This window comes from Protopterus annectens, chromosome 5.part0 (genome assembly GCF_019279795.1).
Source record: "Protopterus annectens isolate FY-2018-M chromosome 5.part0, PAN1.0, whole genome shotgun sequence".
In the NCBI taxonomy this organism is placed as follows: domain Eukaryota; kingdom Metazoa; phylum Chordata; order Ceratodontiformes; family Protopteridae; genus Protopterus; species Protopterus annectens.
In genome coordinates, this window is record NC_056735.1 from 1,367,591,503 (window position 1) to 1,367,607,740 (window position 16,238).

The 16,238-nt window shown below is 40.3% G+C and overlaps 1 protein-coding gene across 11 annotated transcripts in view; it reads right to left on the reverse strand.

The window, feature by feature from the left end:
- Positions 1-16,238, reverse strand: part of SYTL2 (synaptotagmin like 2) — a 1,607,062-nt gene that overhangs the window by 140,937 nt on the left and 1,449,887 nt on the right. For all 11 annotated transcript variants that reach the window (XM_044071181.1, XM_044071180.1, XM_044071175.1 and 8 more), the window contains one exon: positions 2,563-2,732. In XM_044071181.1, the coding sequence (XP_043927116.1) occupies positions 2,563-2,732 (170 nt within the window). The remainder of the gene's footprint in view (positions 1-2,562; positions 2,733-16,238) is intronic.

Below are 16,238 nucleotides of genomic sequence, written 5' to 3' on the forward strand. Positions count from 1 at the left end.
TTTAAATAATGGAAGCAAAATGATCAAGAACATTATACAACTCCAAGGGGGTCTGAACCCCCTATTGTGTTTAATGACACTCTATGCTTCACTTTATTAACAATCTGAGTGATGGAAGCAGTCAGACAGAAAGGTCATGCTTCACCCTACTTTGTATTAACAATCTGAGTGATGGAAGCAGTCAGACAGAAAGGTCATGCTTTACCCTATTACCCCACTTTGTATTTGCCAACTGCTGTGGACTGACACTCAGCTCATTTGTGCAACCGATGGCAGCCAATTCCACTTCATGTACCGCATGAAACTGATTAGACTTCATTGTTATACAATGCGAGGGGCCATTTTCATCAGTTGTACATGGCCATTGACTGTGCTTTTTGCAACCAGTCACATAAAAGGTAAGTGATTTAGAGATGATATATGGGCATGTGTGGGGTGCCTTTATCTATTTTTTGACCAGATTAAAGGTTGGAAATGGGAGCATAGGAAAAGACATGAAAAGGGGACACAAGAAGAGAATACAAGAAAAGGTGTTGAAATGAAAGTTGAGCAGGATGGAGGTGGGGTAGGAGGTAAATCTTTTTTTGGGACAGGCACCCAGGAAAAGCCGCAGTGGTGCAGTGGTTAGCATTGTCGCCTTACAGCAAGAGGTTCTCTCATTCGATTCTCGGCTGGAGCGCCTTCTGTGTAGAGTGTGTATGTCCTCCCCGCGGTCGAGTGACATAAAAAAGACATGCAGGTAGGTGCGTGTGTGAATGGGTGTGCCTTTTTTGAAGGTTGGGCATCGAGCTGGCAACTCGGCACCATAAAAAATCACTGCCAATCATTAGCGGACCAGAGTTCCTCTGTGGTGACCCCTAACCAGGAAAGGCTGAAAGACTTTAAGACCCATTTTTCTTTTATGAAAAGAAGAGACAGTTGGGGAAGGAGGTAAGGGAAGTTAGAGGAAAGTAAGAGGGACAAATTAGGTAGCAGAGCAAGACAGACATGACTAGCAGGGTGTGAAGTAACAAAGTGAGGGAGGGGAAACATGATGATGAAGGAGATATCAGACAAAGGGAAGAAATTGGTGAGGGCAGGATTGTAAAACCAACAGGAGTTGGCATGACTACAATAGGAAGGGTGACATCAGGTTGGGGGATAGGACTGGGTATTTGCCGATGCAGTCTCTGTCAGATAAGACCCAATGAGAAATTTCTCATCACCCTGGGTACTGTCACACTGGGTCCTGGCTCACAAGGTCAAGCTAGCGCTGGGCAGGGATACAACTCAGCAAGTTACCACAGCACACTCTCCATTTAGTCGATGCAGTCATCCAACTTCCTGTTGATTACATCCACCACAAGCTCTGCCAGTTCCAGATGGGTGACAAAGGTACCACTTCAAATCACTGTTTTACCCATGATTACCAATGGAGCAGCATCCAGTGCAGGGGACCTGACATAGGTGGTGCAGGTAGTGCAGGAGGTGTGAAGGTAACTGTAGTCAGGCTGGGACCCAGATATGTTGTGTGCTTCTGATGGTGGTGGTGGTAGTTGAGGTGCTGCTGCCACCTGTGGGGATCCAACAGGTCTTGCCAGTGGGATGTGTGCAGGTTGCTGTGCTATTGCATGTAATATTAAAAGAAATGGAGAGAAACAGAATAAAATAAACTTTGTAAGAGAAAGGAAGATAGGTTAGAGGACGAGAAATAACAACACATTGAAAGCTGCATTTCTAACTTACGCTGATAGTGATACAGTTCAGCAAAAAAATCTTTTCAAAGCAGTACATAATCATGGCTTTCAGAATCCTGTTTACATATGCGGGTGGGGTGGCCTAAAACAAAAGCCATACCTCATGCAGTTTGACAGATTAAAAGTTACGAGGTATTTAGCCAGAGCAATGGCTGCTTAAGGTCTTAGAATTCTGTACAAGTACAAAGTAAACACGGGGCTCAGACAATACATAATGCAATCCCAAGTTGTAGGCAAAGGAAAAGAAATTCTTTTGTAAATTAGAAAATATGTGCCACAGTACTATGATTGTACATGTATGGATTGTGTACTGCTGCAGTCAATGCTAGTTCACTGCAGGACACGCACACACACACACACACACACACACACACACACTCACACACACACACACACATGCACACACGCATGCACACACACACACACGTGCACACACACACACACACACACACACACACACACACACACACACACACACACACACACACACACACACCAGTTATACATCCTTTGATTGAGCAGTTGTTAAATGTGCATATGATTACTTTCTACTGTTTTTGCTAATACTAATCTGAAGAACTTCATCTGCAAAGGAATAAAAGCACTTAGCAGTATTTTGTTAAATAAAGGAGTTTGTCATTTAAGAAAATAAGCTCCCTGTGTTTATTTATTTCTTTATTTTTTTTGTATTTGCCTGCCTTAGGCCATTCTTTCACACTTTGCTATTTTTTCAGCTATCACAATATGGAAGCTTGTACAGTAACCAGAATGACAATAATTTAAATACAGTGATTTTAATGGAAGAATCTACATAAGGTATACTAACGGATCTGAGCGTTGCTTCTTCACATCAGCTGCTGCCAAGTCTCTGCACTGTGCAATAAATATATGAAATTCCTTCAGCTGCTCCACATAGTCAATGGTGAACTGAATTGTCCCTTTGATGTCCACATTCCCAAAATCACCACTGTAGATGCTCATTACACTTCCGCTGACCTGCAGAAAACAAAATGACAGAGTTAATTCTATCTGCTATGCAAGGGGGTGGAGCTTAACTTAAAATATTCACTTAGGCTCTTATTAACATGCCTAAATTAATTCTGCTAAATTAGGATACATTTATCTAATAAAGATAATGGACAATCATAATGTAGTTATGACAGTACGTAGTATACAGTGTAGTTTAATTACTGCTGGTGCTCCATTCCTACTGCACATGATAACGTATGTATGAGTTTTTAAGCATATCTTAAAGTCTACGGGGAATTCAATACAGCTATCACAGTCATTCTTCCGTGTGCGCATTGTGGCGAGATGCAATGCGAACATGGGTGGAGCAAGTTTTAGATTCAGTAAACTCCGTGTAGCAGCACACAATCACATGCATTCACACCATACCTCTCAATCATGAAAAGTAGGTACAAATGGCCAAAAATCTGGATGCCAATTAACATAAAATTTACATACATAATTATGTAACTCCCACCTGCCCCAGTGGAATTGTGGAATACCAACATTCAAATGCAAACTGAAGAACAGGGAAAATATTTAACAGAAAATATAACCAGAACAGTAGTGTTCCATTTATATTAATATTTGAGATAGTATCAAACTTTGAACTTGCATAAAACTAAAATGTAATTTTCTTTTATAAAATAAAATTAACTGCTACCATCATTAATGTAAGAGGGGCAAGTGGTCTCTGAACAGAAAAGCCTGTCAAATATTCATATGGTAATAAAGAAAATGTCTGACTGGATTTCCTCCAGACAGTCTGCTTGCTGGTCTGCAATTCCTATTTTGCTATTCTGCATTGTGAAACAGAATGTTGATGTAAATGTAATGTGTGTTATAGAACTGTACACAATGCAAAGAATGCACAATAACCCTCTACCCAGTTTATGTTAATGTAATGTGTTATGGGACTGTACACAATGCAAAGAATACACAGCCCTCCACCCAAACATGCATGCATATCTGCAAAGGAGTTTGTGAAATATTTGTCATCTGACTTCCTTACAATAAAGCTGGACTCAGACAAACGCATCCTCCAACACTTTATAAACCTTTCAACAGCCTTCTTCTTCAAATTAAACTTTACTGTCAGTCCATTGGCACAGCAGCTGGTTTAATGTATTTGAGGCCAAATGCTTGGGTTATAAGGAAGACCTTGTACCAGGCATCACTTTATAACCAATTTATGAGGAAAACTAATCAATATTCTGCTAAATTAATAAAGCACATAAAGAAAACAGTGAAGGGTGTTGTACTTCCTTCAACCCTAAGTGTAATGAGCTCTAAGGATGCTATATCTCAAGGGAAATAGTGCATTGAATTGCTGAATAACACTTTACTAATGAACTATAAATATTGCAGTCCTGTTCATCTCAAGTTTTGCAAATGTTTGTTAATGCTACTGATTTTTTATGCTGGCATAGTCTATTACTATATGCTTGGCTGTATTTTACTTGATTTATTTAATTTCTGCTTAGGAGTTTACTTTTATTTGTTTTAGTGATTTTGATCTGTTTTTGTTCCAACAAAGCACTGTCTACAAACAAGGAGCAGGGACAGGGTTATACTTGTGAGGGTATTTGGCCTTTCCCTATTGAGTTAGTACATTTCAGTAAAGAAGTTCTTTAGGTAGGATGGTGCATTGGTGCAGAAAGTACTGATGCTGCTTCGCTGAAGAGGGTTCTCAGGTTCAATTCTTAGCTGGGGTGCCTTCATGGTGCAGTCTAGATGTTCTCCCTGTGTCTACATGTTTTTTTTTTCTGGGTACTTAAGTTTCCTCCTGCCTATGAAAGCCAGATACTTGTAGAAATGGCATGGTCCATATTGCTTGTGGATGGTGTGTAGTGTGTGAGTGCATATTTGTGCATTCTGCAGTAGAGTGGCACCCTTTCCAGAATGAGTTTCCATGCCGTGGACTTACTAGCTGCTGAAATAAGCTTCGGTATCCCCAAAACACTAGAGATAAAATGGATTACTGGAAAACAGATGCAGGGATCGGGGGGGGGGGGGTCAAGCTCCTTCAACTGGGAGAGTCAGCTCCCACCCACAAAACATTTTTTTTTTTGTTTGTTTGTGTCTTACTTTAGTTTTGTAGCCTTCACTATTTTGAATTTGACTTCAGTAGTTAGTATGTCAGTGCTTTCTGGTAACTGATACAAACAGAAACAGAAGAACTGAAACAAACCACACACACCATTGCCACACATTATTTCATTAAAAAAAATCTAGTCACCATTTTCTGTCGCACTACTCCATTCATACACACACAAAAAAAAATCCATAAACATGTATTTTCTTCTTTTCTTCATCTAGTTGTCAGTAGTTACAGTTTTGGCTGGATACTTGAACGTCTGCACAGGCTGCTAGTAAATATGTGGATCAGGATAATACAATACCTGTCAAACTTTTACAGCAAGAAATCTGGACAAAGTTGTAAATAATGGGAGAGGGGGCAAAAGCCCAAAATAGGGACAATTTTTAAATATTGCTTAAAACGTGGCTAGAATACCAGCTTGTTTTAGCATGAATTTTCTGAAGAGTATGAAGTCTGAAACTCAAATGTCTGTCATCATTTTCTGACTTTACTCTGTAATGACTTGTCAATGATTTGCCAGAAAACCACAATTTTATAAAAAAAACAGACTAAAAATATGAGGCAAAAATCTGGACATTCTGTGAAAATCTGTACAGTTGAGAGGTACATTCAGGATAAAAGGAACTGAACATGGTGATTTGTCACTTTCTCTAAGGGTTCTTGTCGCTTAAGGACTCTTGTCAGGCCCCCCACCCCCGAAGCTCCTTTGCTAGTTTCCTTTTTTACTTACTTTGAGGTCAGGCTGGAAAAGTAAATTTCCTCATCCTACAGACACTGGTGGGCGGGTGTCTGATGTCTGATTCGTCTGTCCCTCCTCAGCCTGTACTCGACTGCACACTGCAGAACTTAGAAGTTAACTTGCTCTATGCTGTGCAATGCTACCTGCCACTGCCTGCCATCCTGCAACTCCTTATTGTAATATAAATTTAATTTTCTTAAAAAAAAAAAAAAACAGTTGGAAAATAAGAGGTCTGGCAGTATAAGGGCAGCCCACGTAATACCGGGGGTGGCGCTTCCTACTGAGCCTCCTGGTTTGTTCTAATATAAACAATCGCCAAAAGAACAACGAATTCATGGTACTCCAGATTGCAAAACCAAAACTAAATTTTAGCAATGCCCCCACCTCTGTTTTACTTACACTTTGTTGCACGTGATAATTTCATGTTTGTGCACAAAAGCCAAGACTGAAGGCACTGTTTCTTTTTCACATACCTGGAATAATATCAAGGGCTACTGGCTTGTTCAACAACAATGTGTGTGGGGGGGGAAGGGGGTGTAGGGTGACCTCCTCTTCGGATGTTCATACAAGATATTTTTACTGAAATGCTGTGTTACTGGTTGCAACGGTCCACTTCCTCACCAAAGGAAAAGTCTAATTTTCTTATTATCTAAAATTAAAACTCACAGTGATATTTACTGTTTTATTACTGCCTACATAACTGTGTTTCAGCTATAATACTGTAGTAGGCGTTTGTTACACACTCTAGTCAGCACTGTCCAAATTGTGTCTATCATGGATCATTGGAATACGTTTGTTTGTTTTTTTAATTCTCTAGTAGTTGAAACAACAGAATATATATGATCTACCTACTCCAAGATTAACTGTGTATTAAAGGGTTAATTAAGATGTGTGCTACACAACCTGAAATTATATTAATTTATGGAAAAATATGAACATGTGATTGATTTACTTAAACATCAGTACTGAGATGATTTATTTTGTTTGGCTGAACAAATATACTACAAAAATGTACATTCAATGGTGAAAAACATCCCATAATTCCATTAGAAAATCTCAGTTAAACCTGATGGGATTGTGTTTAGTGAATCTATGCATAAAGTACCTAATGCAATTAGGAATGTTGTTGTGTCTTTCGGCTTTTCCCAGTTAGGGGTCGCCACAGTGGAACTCCGGTCCGCTAATGATTGGCAGTGGATTTTTACGTGCCGAGTTGCCGGCCCTGACATACAACCTTCAACGAAGGTACACCCATTCACACATGTCTCCACACAGAAGACGCTCTAGCTGAGAATCAAACAGGACAACGTCTTACTGTGAGGCGACAACGCTACCGCAGCACCACCACCGCAGTAGGAATATATCTCCCATTTTATTATTCAAACCTCTCAAAGAAAAAACAATCAATACACATTCTTTAATTTCATATTATTTCCCCACGCTTGCCATAGTCATTTCAGTTCTAGAATGCAATAATTTGAGTTAAACATAGACGTTTTTTAGCTGTAACAAAGCACAGGTGTTATTCTCCTATATATTATGCATACTTTTTTCTGATTTGCAGTATATGAAGTGTGTGTGTGTGTGTGTGTGTGTGTGTGTGTGTGTGTGTGTGCGTTTACAGACACTCTATTGCTATCTTTTTTAGACACACACACACACACACACACACACACACACACACACACACACACACACACACACACACACACACACACACACCAAACCATGAAAAGAAACAGAAACCTTACCTAGAAATTAAATGCACAAACTCTGTCTAGAAGCAAATACTGTTTTCCTGCACAAATTAAGTCATCTTTCGTGTGGAGTGAGAACAACACTGATAGTATTTTTCTGGGAGATGTGATGCACTACCCTTCCCACAAACAACTTTTTTTAAAGCTCTCTGACATGCAATCAGGGATCAGGCATGTTCTCACAACTCACGATGCTAATGTCAGCATTAATGACTAATTGTAAATAAAGAAAAAAAATCACGATTTAAAGGAGACACTCAGGAATTCATGGGACCCCATTATTTTAACCTCAAAACTGGGAAATTCCAAGGAATTCAGTACGGTTGAGATGTATGATCCACGGGCAGAAACTTTTGTGGAATGTAAGTTTCAGTATAAGTAGCTGAAATATATACTAATGAAGTGAAACAACACTGTGGAGTGGTCTAACACCCTTCAACACAACTGTGTAGACTCCATGTCTGTGTTGGTAGTGTACACAGAAATTTTCCATGTATAGGAGTCTACACGCAAGTATATAAAAGTCCAGAAATATATTATGCATACTTTTTTCTGATTTGCAGTATCTGGTGTGTGTGTGTGTGTGTGTGTGTGTGTGTGTGTGTGTGTGTGTGTGTGTGTGTGTGTGTGTGTGTGTGTGCATTTACAGACACTCTATTGCTATCTTTTTACACACACACACACACACACACACACACACACACACACACACACACACACACACACACACACACACGCACACACACACACACACACGCACACACACAAAACCATGAAAAGAAACAGAAACCTTACCTGGAAATTAAATGCACAAACTCTGTCTAGAAGCAAATACTGTTTTCCTGCACAAACTAGGTCATCTTTCGTGTGGAGTGAGAACAACACTGATAGTATTTTTCTGGGAGATGTGATGCACTACCCTTCCAACAAACAACTTTTTTTAAAGCTCTCTGACACGCAGTCAGGGATCAGGCATGTTCTCACAACTCACGATGCTAATGTCAGCATTAATGACAAATTGTAAATAAAGAAAAAAAATCACGATTTAAAGGAGACACTCGGGAATTCATGGCACCCCATTATTTTAACCTCAAAACTGGGAAATTCCAAGGAATTCAGTACAGTTGAGAGGTATGATCCACGGGCAGAAACTTTTGTGGAATGTAAGTTTCAGTATAAGTAGCCGAAATATATACTAATGAAGTGAAACAACACTGTGGAGTGGTCTAACACCCTTCAACACAACTGTTTAGACTCCATGTCTGTGTTGGTAGTGTACACAGAAATTTTCCATGTATAGGAGTCTACACGGAACTATATAAAAGACCAGAAATATGGACAGAATGCTCACGAACAGGTAATGGATATATTCAATCAATGCCATTAGTAATCATGAAATCCCAGCCTGGATTAGAGACAGAAGTGGGCTGTCATAGCAGGTATAGCTCTCTCTCTCTCTCTGTATGTATATATATATATATATATATATATATATATATATATATATATATATATATATATACACATAAATATATGTGTGTGTGTGTTTGTATGTCCATAGTGCCCTACATACCTATCAAGCTCTTAGAGTAGCAAATCAGGACAAATCAATAAATAAAGGGTGGACATAGGTCCAAAAATAGGGACACCTTTTAAATACTGCACTTACAAATTTAGAAAGTTGATAGATTAACAGACGTAGCATTTCCATAAATTTACTAAAGGATATGACATGTGAAATTCAGATGTCTGCCATTATTTACTGACCTCATTTCTCAATGATTTGCCATTGATTTTTGATATAACCTTACAATATGTACAAAAACTCTGCTTTCCTGATGATTATACCCTACAAGGAAGCAATGAGTTCAATGTACGATCAGGGAGTACAACGTTATTAAAGACTCCAGTAAAGATGAACACAAGGCCTTTTTAGTTACAGTGGGAAATTCTGAATTAATATTAGCTTTGCAACAAACATATTTCTCACACCACATCCCACATTGATCCTGAATCCATTGCAAATATCCTCCTGAGCAAATTCATCTCTAATGTCATACCCTCCCAACTGCCCCAATGTTCTCCATATTTCTACCCATACCACTCCTTCTAGAATCATCTCAGATCAGCTTCTTTCTGCCCTCTCCAAAATCAAATCACTAATTCCATGGCACCACTAATATTTCAGGCTGTTTGCTAGCAAGCATTAGACATCACCTCATCCAACCTCTCCTAAACCTTTTCACTTTGATACTCTTCATAGGCTACATCCTGAAAGCATGGAGAATAGCCACAGTAGTACCACTGTACAACGGCAGCTCCAGAACTGACCTGAACAACTGCAGACCTCTTAGGACTTACTATTGTCATCTGCAAAGCCACAGAGAACATTGGTGAGCTAATTAATAGTAATGTAGGTGAACTCTAAACTCTTGCTCCAAACCACTCTGGATACACAAAAGGCATGTCTTGTTTACTCATTGTGGTCAATTTCTTTAACAGGGTCACTAAAGGTGTACGTGAGGATCTGACCATATACTGCTTTCATTGATCTTGCAAAGGTCTTCCATTCCATCCAGACATCATATCTATTATGTCTCCATACTGAATAAGACCAGGTCTATATCACAACATCGACAGCTAAAAACACTGAACACCCTTACCTCAACACTGCTTAACCAAAAGCAGGAAATTTTGAACGGCCAGAACAGCGATTTTTTTTGTACGAGGGAAAAATAATCGCTGGGCCAAAAAAAAAAAAAAGACGACAGACAAAATAAATATACCTACTCTGAGATCGCACTATAGTGGAGGAAACAGCAAATGCCCGACAAAGGCCCAGCAATTTTTTCCCTGGGAAAAAAAATCACTGTTCTGACCATTTGACATTTCCTGCTTTCGGTTAAGCAGTGTCGAAGTAAGGGTGTTCTGTCTTTTTAGCTGTCAGTCTTCTGATATAGACCCAATAAAACCCCATATGTTCTCTTATGGATAAACTAATTGGCTCACTTGCAGAACATATACTATGAATGTAGATGACAGCTCTTATAGTGATGTTCCAAAAGGTTCCATCCCTCGCCCTGGGTCCCCTCCTCTATAGCATTTTCTTTCCAAAAGTGAAGTCAGATGTTAAAGGACTGTAGCTGGCTACATCTGTGAATGAATGCAAATTGGGTGCACTTATCAAATAACCTTCTGTCACTCAGATTCTCTAGCAGTGTGTAGATTAGACCATTGCCTGGTGTGACAGCTACACATTCACCTTAAATGCTACAAAATACTGAGAGTTAGCTTTGTTAAGGCTACCATGCACTATCATACCACATATGTGGAAAGCCCCCCCCCAAAAAAAAAAAACATGCAATTATCAGGGACTTGGGTGCCTGTGTGGACAGTGGGATTTCTTTTGCCTACCATGTTTTGCCTGTAGTTAGAACATCTTTCAGTATACATAATGTATCTGTTGAGTTACAATCATCAAGTTCTAAAGAGGCTTTGCTCTCACTATATTTATTCCTAATTAGACCAATCTTAAATGCAATGCCTCTTCTGGGATGTAGCACCTGGATCAACTTGACAAAAAAAAAAGATTCATAACAAAATGGTCTTTAGATTAGGCAACCTAAGCTATCCAGCCAGACTGAAAAGTCCTTCTACTTTGGCTCACACAAACTCCCATGGGTGTCCTCTTTGGCTTTTCATGCAATGAAAGGTCCCACTGCACTTAAACTCATGTACCTTCATAGTCTAAAAAACACCCAACTTAAAGTCTTTTACCTCTGTGTTATAGGATTAACAACCACTGCTAGCATGACATGTTTCTAACCGAATGAATCTCATTAGTCTAGAAAAGACTCCCACTACACATGAACCATTGCAATCCCTTACTCACCTTCAAAATCAGTCTTAATGAGTTGATAGGGAACTGTAAATTTATGCCAGGGATTTGTGGGAATGATCACTTGACCAGGGGCAACTACTACTACTACTTAGGCGACATGGCTAAGATTCTAGATGGCTGTTAGGCTACATGCTTAGTGCTTTCCTGTGAACCTAAACTGTCAGCTCACTATAAAGTACACTGTCAAATATTAACATAAAATGTGGAAAAATGCAAAGAGAAGAACCACTTGGCAGTTAGTGCAGAGGATTAAGGCTATGAGCTGTTAATATGCTGCATCCTGTAGTCCAAGGTTTGATTTCTTCATCCTCCAATTCCCTATTTTGCGAATTTGAGCAAGTTACGTAACCAGACAGGGCAACTGAGCAAGAGTCCTCATGAATTCCTTATCCTTTTACCTAATAACTACAGATAAAAATTGTGCTTGAAATAAACAATTATATCACAAAGAAATTTAGCACAGTGTGAGGCAAGATCACAAAAATTTGAAGAAAATGTATAGATACGTAAGATGTAGAAGGAGTAAAGACATACAAACTGATAAATTGTGTGTAGATTTTAAAATTTATTCTTAGACACAACAGATTATAGATACATTTACAAAATCTTATGCAAAACAGTTTGGCTCAACAAAGATGGTGATATGTTGTCCTAGTGACATCCAGATAACCACAGATACTGGAATCAAATTAGATTATATTGAAAAAGAACTGCAGAAACTGGATCCAAACAAAGCACCGGGAGGAGACAGAATTAGTAATAATGACCTGAAAATACTTAAGCAAGAACTTACAGTAGAGAAAAGCAAAACAGATGAGGCTCACCACAGCCGGTGTAAAACTGTTTATTAACTGCAGTATAAGTAAGCGCTTTCACGTTCTATCAACGCTTCTTCAGACTTCAAAACAATTACATTCAAAGACACTCCATTTAAATAAGGATGCCTATAAAAGTCAGCCAGTCAAAACTATTTCAATATTGTCACATGTTATATCACATAAAATAAAATATAATGTATAAAAATATATAAACTATTCTTAGGTCAAAGTATATTAATAAAATATCCATCACATAATATACATACAAGCAAAATAAACATATATAAACATATAAAACTCCATATAAAAGCATAAGATTAATGTTTATAAGGGCGTGCTGATAGAAAAGCATGTGACAATATTGAAATCTATCCCTCCAGCACGTTCTGTTTATTGTAGTGACAAGGTTTAGGTCACTAGAACGTGTAGCTTGGAGGGATTGGGGTTTCTTTAAGTGGAGCATGTCCAATAGCTCTGGGTTTGACATAGCTTTGTATGTTAGGCAGAGATCGTCTCTGAGTAGGCGATATGCAACGGAGTAAAGCTGGAGTTTTATGAGACGGTCTGCGTAGGGCATCTGTTTGAGGCTGGTAATCCTCTTTGTGAGGTATTTCTGCAGCCTTTCCAGTTGTTGTAGATGTCTTGTGAGGTACATACCAAAAGGGGCATTGTACTCTATAATGGGTCTAATGAGTGATGAGTAGAGGGGAAAAATTACCTCTTTTTACTTGGATGAGAAACTTTTTGTGATAAAGTGTGCCACGTAGAAGGATTTCCTGACTACTGTGGCGATGTGATTATCAAAGGACAGACTACTGTCCACCTGTGTCCCAAGGTCTCTTATCACACTTTTGGTGTTAAGCAGACTATCACCTATGTGGTAGCTCATGGGTACAGAGTTTTTACCAAAAGGGATGACAATGCACTTTTTGGCATTGAGCTTGAGGCCATGGTTTTGACACCAGGCATCTGTCTCCGTGAGGCTCTTTTGTAGGATGTCCACATTATTAGGCGTTTTGATTATGACTCCTAGTTTGCAGTCATTTGCGAACTTCATTAGCCAAAGACCTTCTGTGTTAGCCTGTACTTCAGAAAAAGTAGATACCAAACATGAGCAGACCCAGGACTGAACCCTGTGGTACTCCACTTGTCACTAGTCTGAAGTCGGATTTGGAGTCTGCTACTTTCACACTGTGGGTTCTGTCAGTGAGCCAGTTGGCAACCCATCTTGTGACATAGGGATTTATACCTAGTTTAGTGAGTTTATCTATAATTCCAGAGTGGGGGATGCTGTCAAAAGCCTTGGCGAGATCTAGATAGGCTGTGTGAACCACCTTACTCTCGTCTATGGCTTTGGTGACTGCTTCAAAGACATCTATTAGGTTTAGGAGACATGATCTGCCTTTTACAAACCCAAACTGGGTGGGGTCTAGAGTCTGGAGATTACCAATGTCTTTGTGTATAAGATCCATGATTATGCGTTCCATGGCCTTGCAGATCAGGCTCGTTAGGCTAATGGGGAGGTAGCTCCCGGGGTCCATGGTGGCTCCCCCTTTGTGGAGTGGGATAACCGTTGTTGTGCACCATTCAGTGAGCACAAAGCCTGAGGTGAGGCTATGATTGAACATGGTGCTTAGGTGGGGTGCCAGTTCATTTTGCAGTTCATGTAGAATGCAGCCTGGGATGTTGTCAGGTCCCATGGATGCTGTGTTCTTGCCTTTGGAAAGTGTGGTTTTTACCTGTGCAGCTGTGACTACAGGAACTTTGCATTCTTCCGGTATAGAGATTGGCCCTTTAGGGGATGAGAGGGGGTAAAGTTAGCATTGAACCTATCTGCCAGGATGTTAGCAATATCAGTTGGTTCTGTATATTTAGTGCCATTGTGCTGTAACTCAGAGCAGATCTGAGTGTTGCCTTTGTGATTCTTGACATAGCTATAGAATGCTTTGTGGTTGTCTTTAGAATCAGTGGCAATTTTGTTTTCATAACTAGCTTTGGAGGATTTTATGAGGGATCTCAGCTTCTTACTGAGGCTGACCAGGGAGTTCCTCCAATCATGGAATTTTTTTCTTTTTTGCAACAGTTTCTTTCTTCTGTTGTAGAGTTTGTTTATGGCAAGGGACCACCAGATTGGCTTCCTTTTTTGGGGGGATAGCATCTTGGTTCTGTTAGGGATAGCACAATACATGCACTTGTGTAAGTGCATTTCTGTAGGATTCAGCAGTCATGGGTGTCGTGAAGTTTGCCACTTCTGTCTTAAGAAGCATGAAGTTGGCTTTGGAGAAAATTTTTACAGTGGTTTCCTTAATGGGGGTGGGGTGGGGGCGGGATGTGGATGTCTAGGGTGATTAGCTTGTGGTCGGATCTGACCAACGAGGAAATGACCTCTGGTGTGGAACACCGGTCACCCATGTTGGTATTGACCAGGTCTAGGATATTGCTGCCCCTGGTGCAGGTGTGGATATGTTGATCCAAGGCATTGCAATTTATGAATTCCAGAAAACGTTGAGCAAAAGAGGTGGGGTAGTTGAAATCACCCATTATTAGGGTGTTGGGATGTACCCTAATATTTTCCAGTGTATGAAGAAATGAGGAGTGGGAATCCTGGGGCATGGTGGGGGATCTGTAGCAAGTTACAATTTGGATTGCGGTCTTGCCCAGAGTTAGTTGCACTTGGATAATCTCGGATGCATTATGCTGAGCAACTAGCCTGGAGGTGTGGATATCCTTAATGAATATGGACACGCCTCCACCTTTACTGTTTTGGTCTAGGTTAGGTGGCCGAAAGGTGTGGTATGAATTATAGCCTGGTAATGCAGGGGTGCTCGCTGGAGCCTTGAACCAGGTCTCTGTCACTGCACAGATGTCGATGTTCTCTATTTTAAGGAGTGCCGCGAGTGAATGCATTTTGAGGTTTAGACTTCTAGCATTGAGTAGCATTGCCCTCAGATTATGCTTGCTTATACCTGTTAAGGTGGTGAATTTGTCATTTGAACCTTGCCTACAAAAGGCAAGAGCCTTAGCCAGTATCCGGAATCCCAAGGGCAACAGGTGCAGGCCATCTCTGGCAAAGCATCGTGGTCTGTCAATCATGTCATCCCAGGCAGACAGATACTGGATCCCCTCAGAATGACACCAAAAGCTTAGCTAACTGTTGAAGTCAATCATTTTGTCCTTGTACTGTGGTATCATTCTGGGTGATGGCAAGATGCTACACAGGGCTAGGGTCATACCTGCCTGGGCTACAAGATCGGAGAGCTTCTCCATGTCTCTTTTGATGTAGTCCAGAGAGGTACGTCTCAGGTCATTCACACCAACATGGACAATGACAGAGTCATATTTGTACTTGTTGTGGAGTGACCTGAGTGTGTGCGTTATGTGGCGGATCCTGGCACCTGACAGGCAGCTGACAGTAACTTTCTCCTTGTTTAGCCTGGTGAGTGGAACATCAGTGTGCCTGACTATAGAGTCACCTATGACTAGAGTGTTGAGTACATTGTTATGCCTTATGGGCTGTGGTTGGGTGGCACACTGAGTTTGTAGGCTATGTGTCATTTGGGTTGTGTTGGGGGGGGGGTGTAGGTTGCTTCCGTTTCTGCTTTGGAGGTCTCTGTTGCTTAAGCAGATTTTTACTGAGAACCTCCGCGAATGTAGGTGTGTGTTTCGTGTTTCTATGTGTGTGTTTTGGTGGTGTAAGTTTTGAGGGACTATGTGATGAGTGTGGTGTGGTGCAAGTATTTACCTTCTCCTCTTAACTGTCTAGTCCAGTCTTGGGTGAAGAGAGCTTTGCTTCCAGTTTGGCTATATAAGTGCATCCCTCACAGGTTGTAGTGTTGGGTGGTAGGAGGAGAGGGTTATCTGTGTACATGAGGCAATATCTGCATTGCCCCAAAATGCCCAGATTCATCAGGTAGACAGGAGAAAACACTGGGAGCTGAACCTTAGACATGCCTGGATAGGTGCTTTTTTATTAAAAACTGTTTTCCTCTTGACAAGTGAAGAAAGTTGAGTGCTGTAGTAATTTGTAGCTTATTTAGTGCTTACGAGTTCTGAACAAGCGTTGAACTCAAAGAAACAGATTTTAGTGCTAAAACTAAAAAACTGGCTAGTTCTAAGGGAAAATTTGAGGAGCAGACTTTATGGCAGTGGAAACAGTTTAACCATAGCTAAGCTACGGC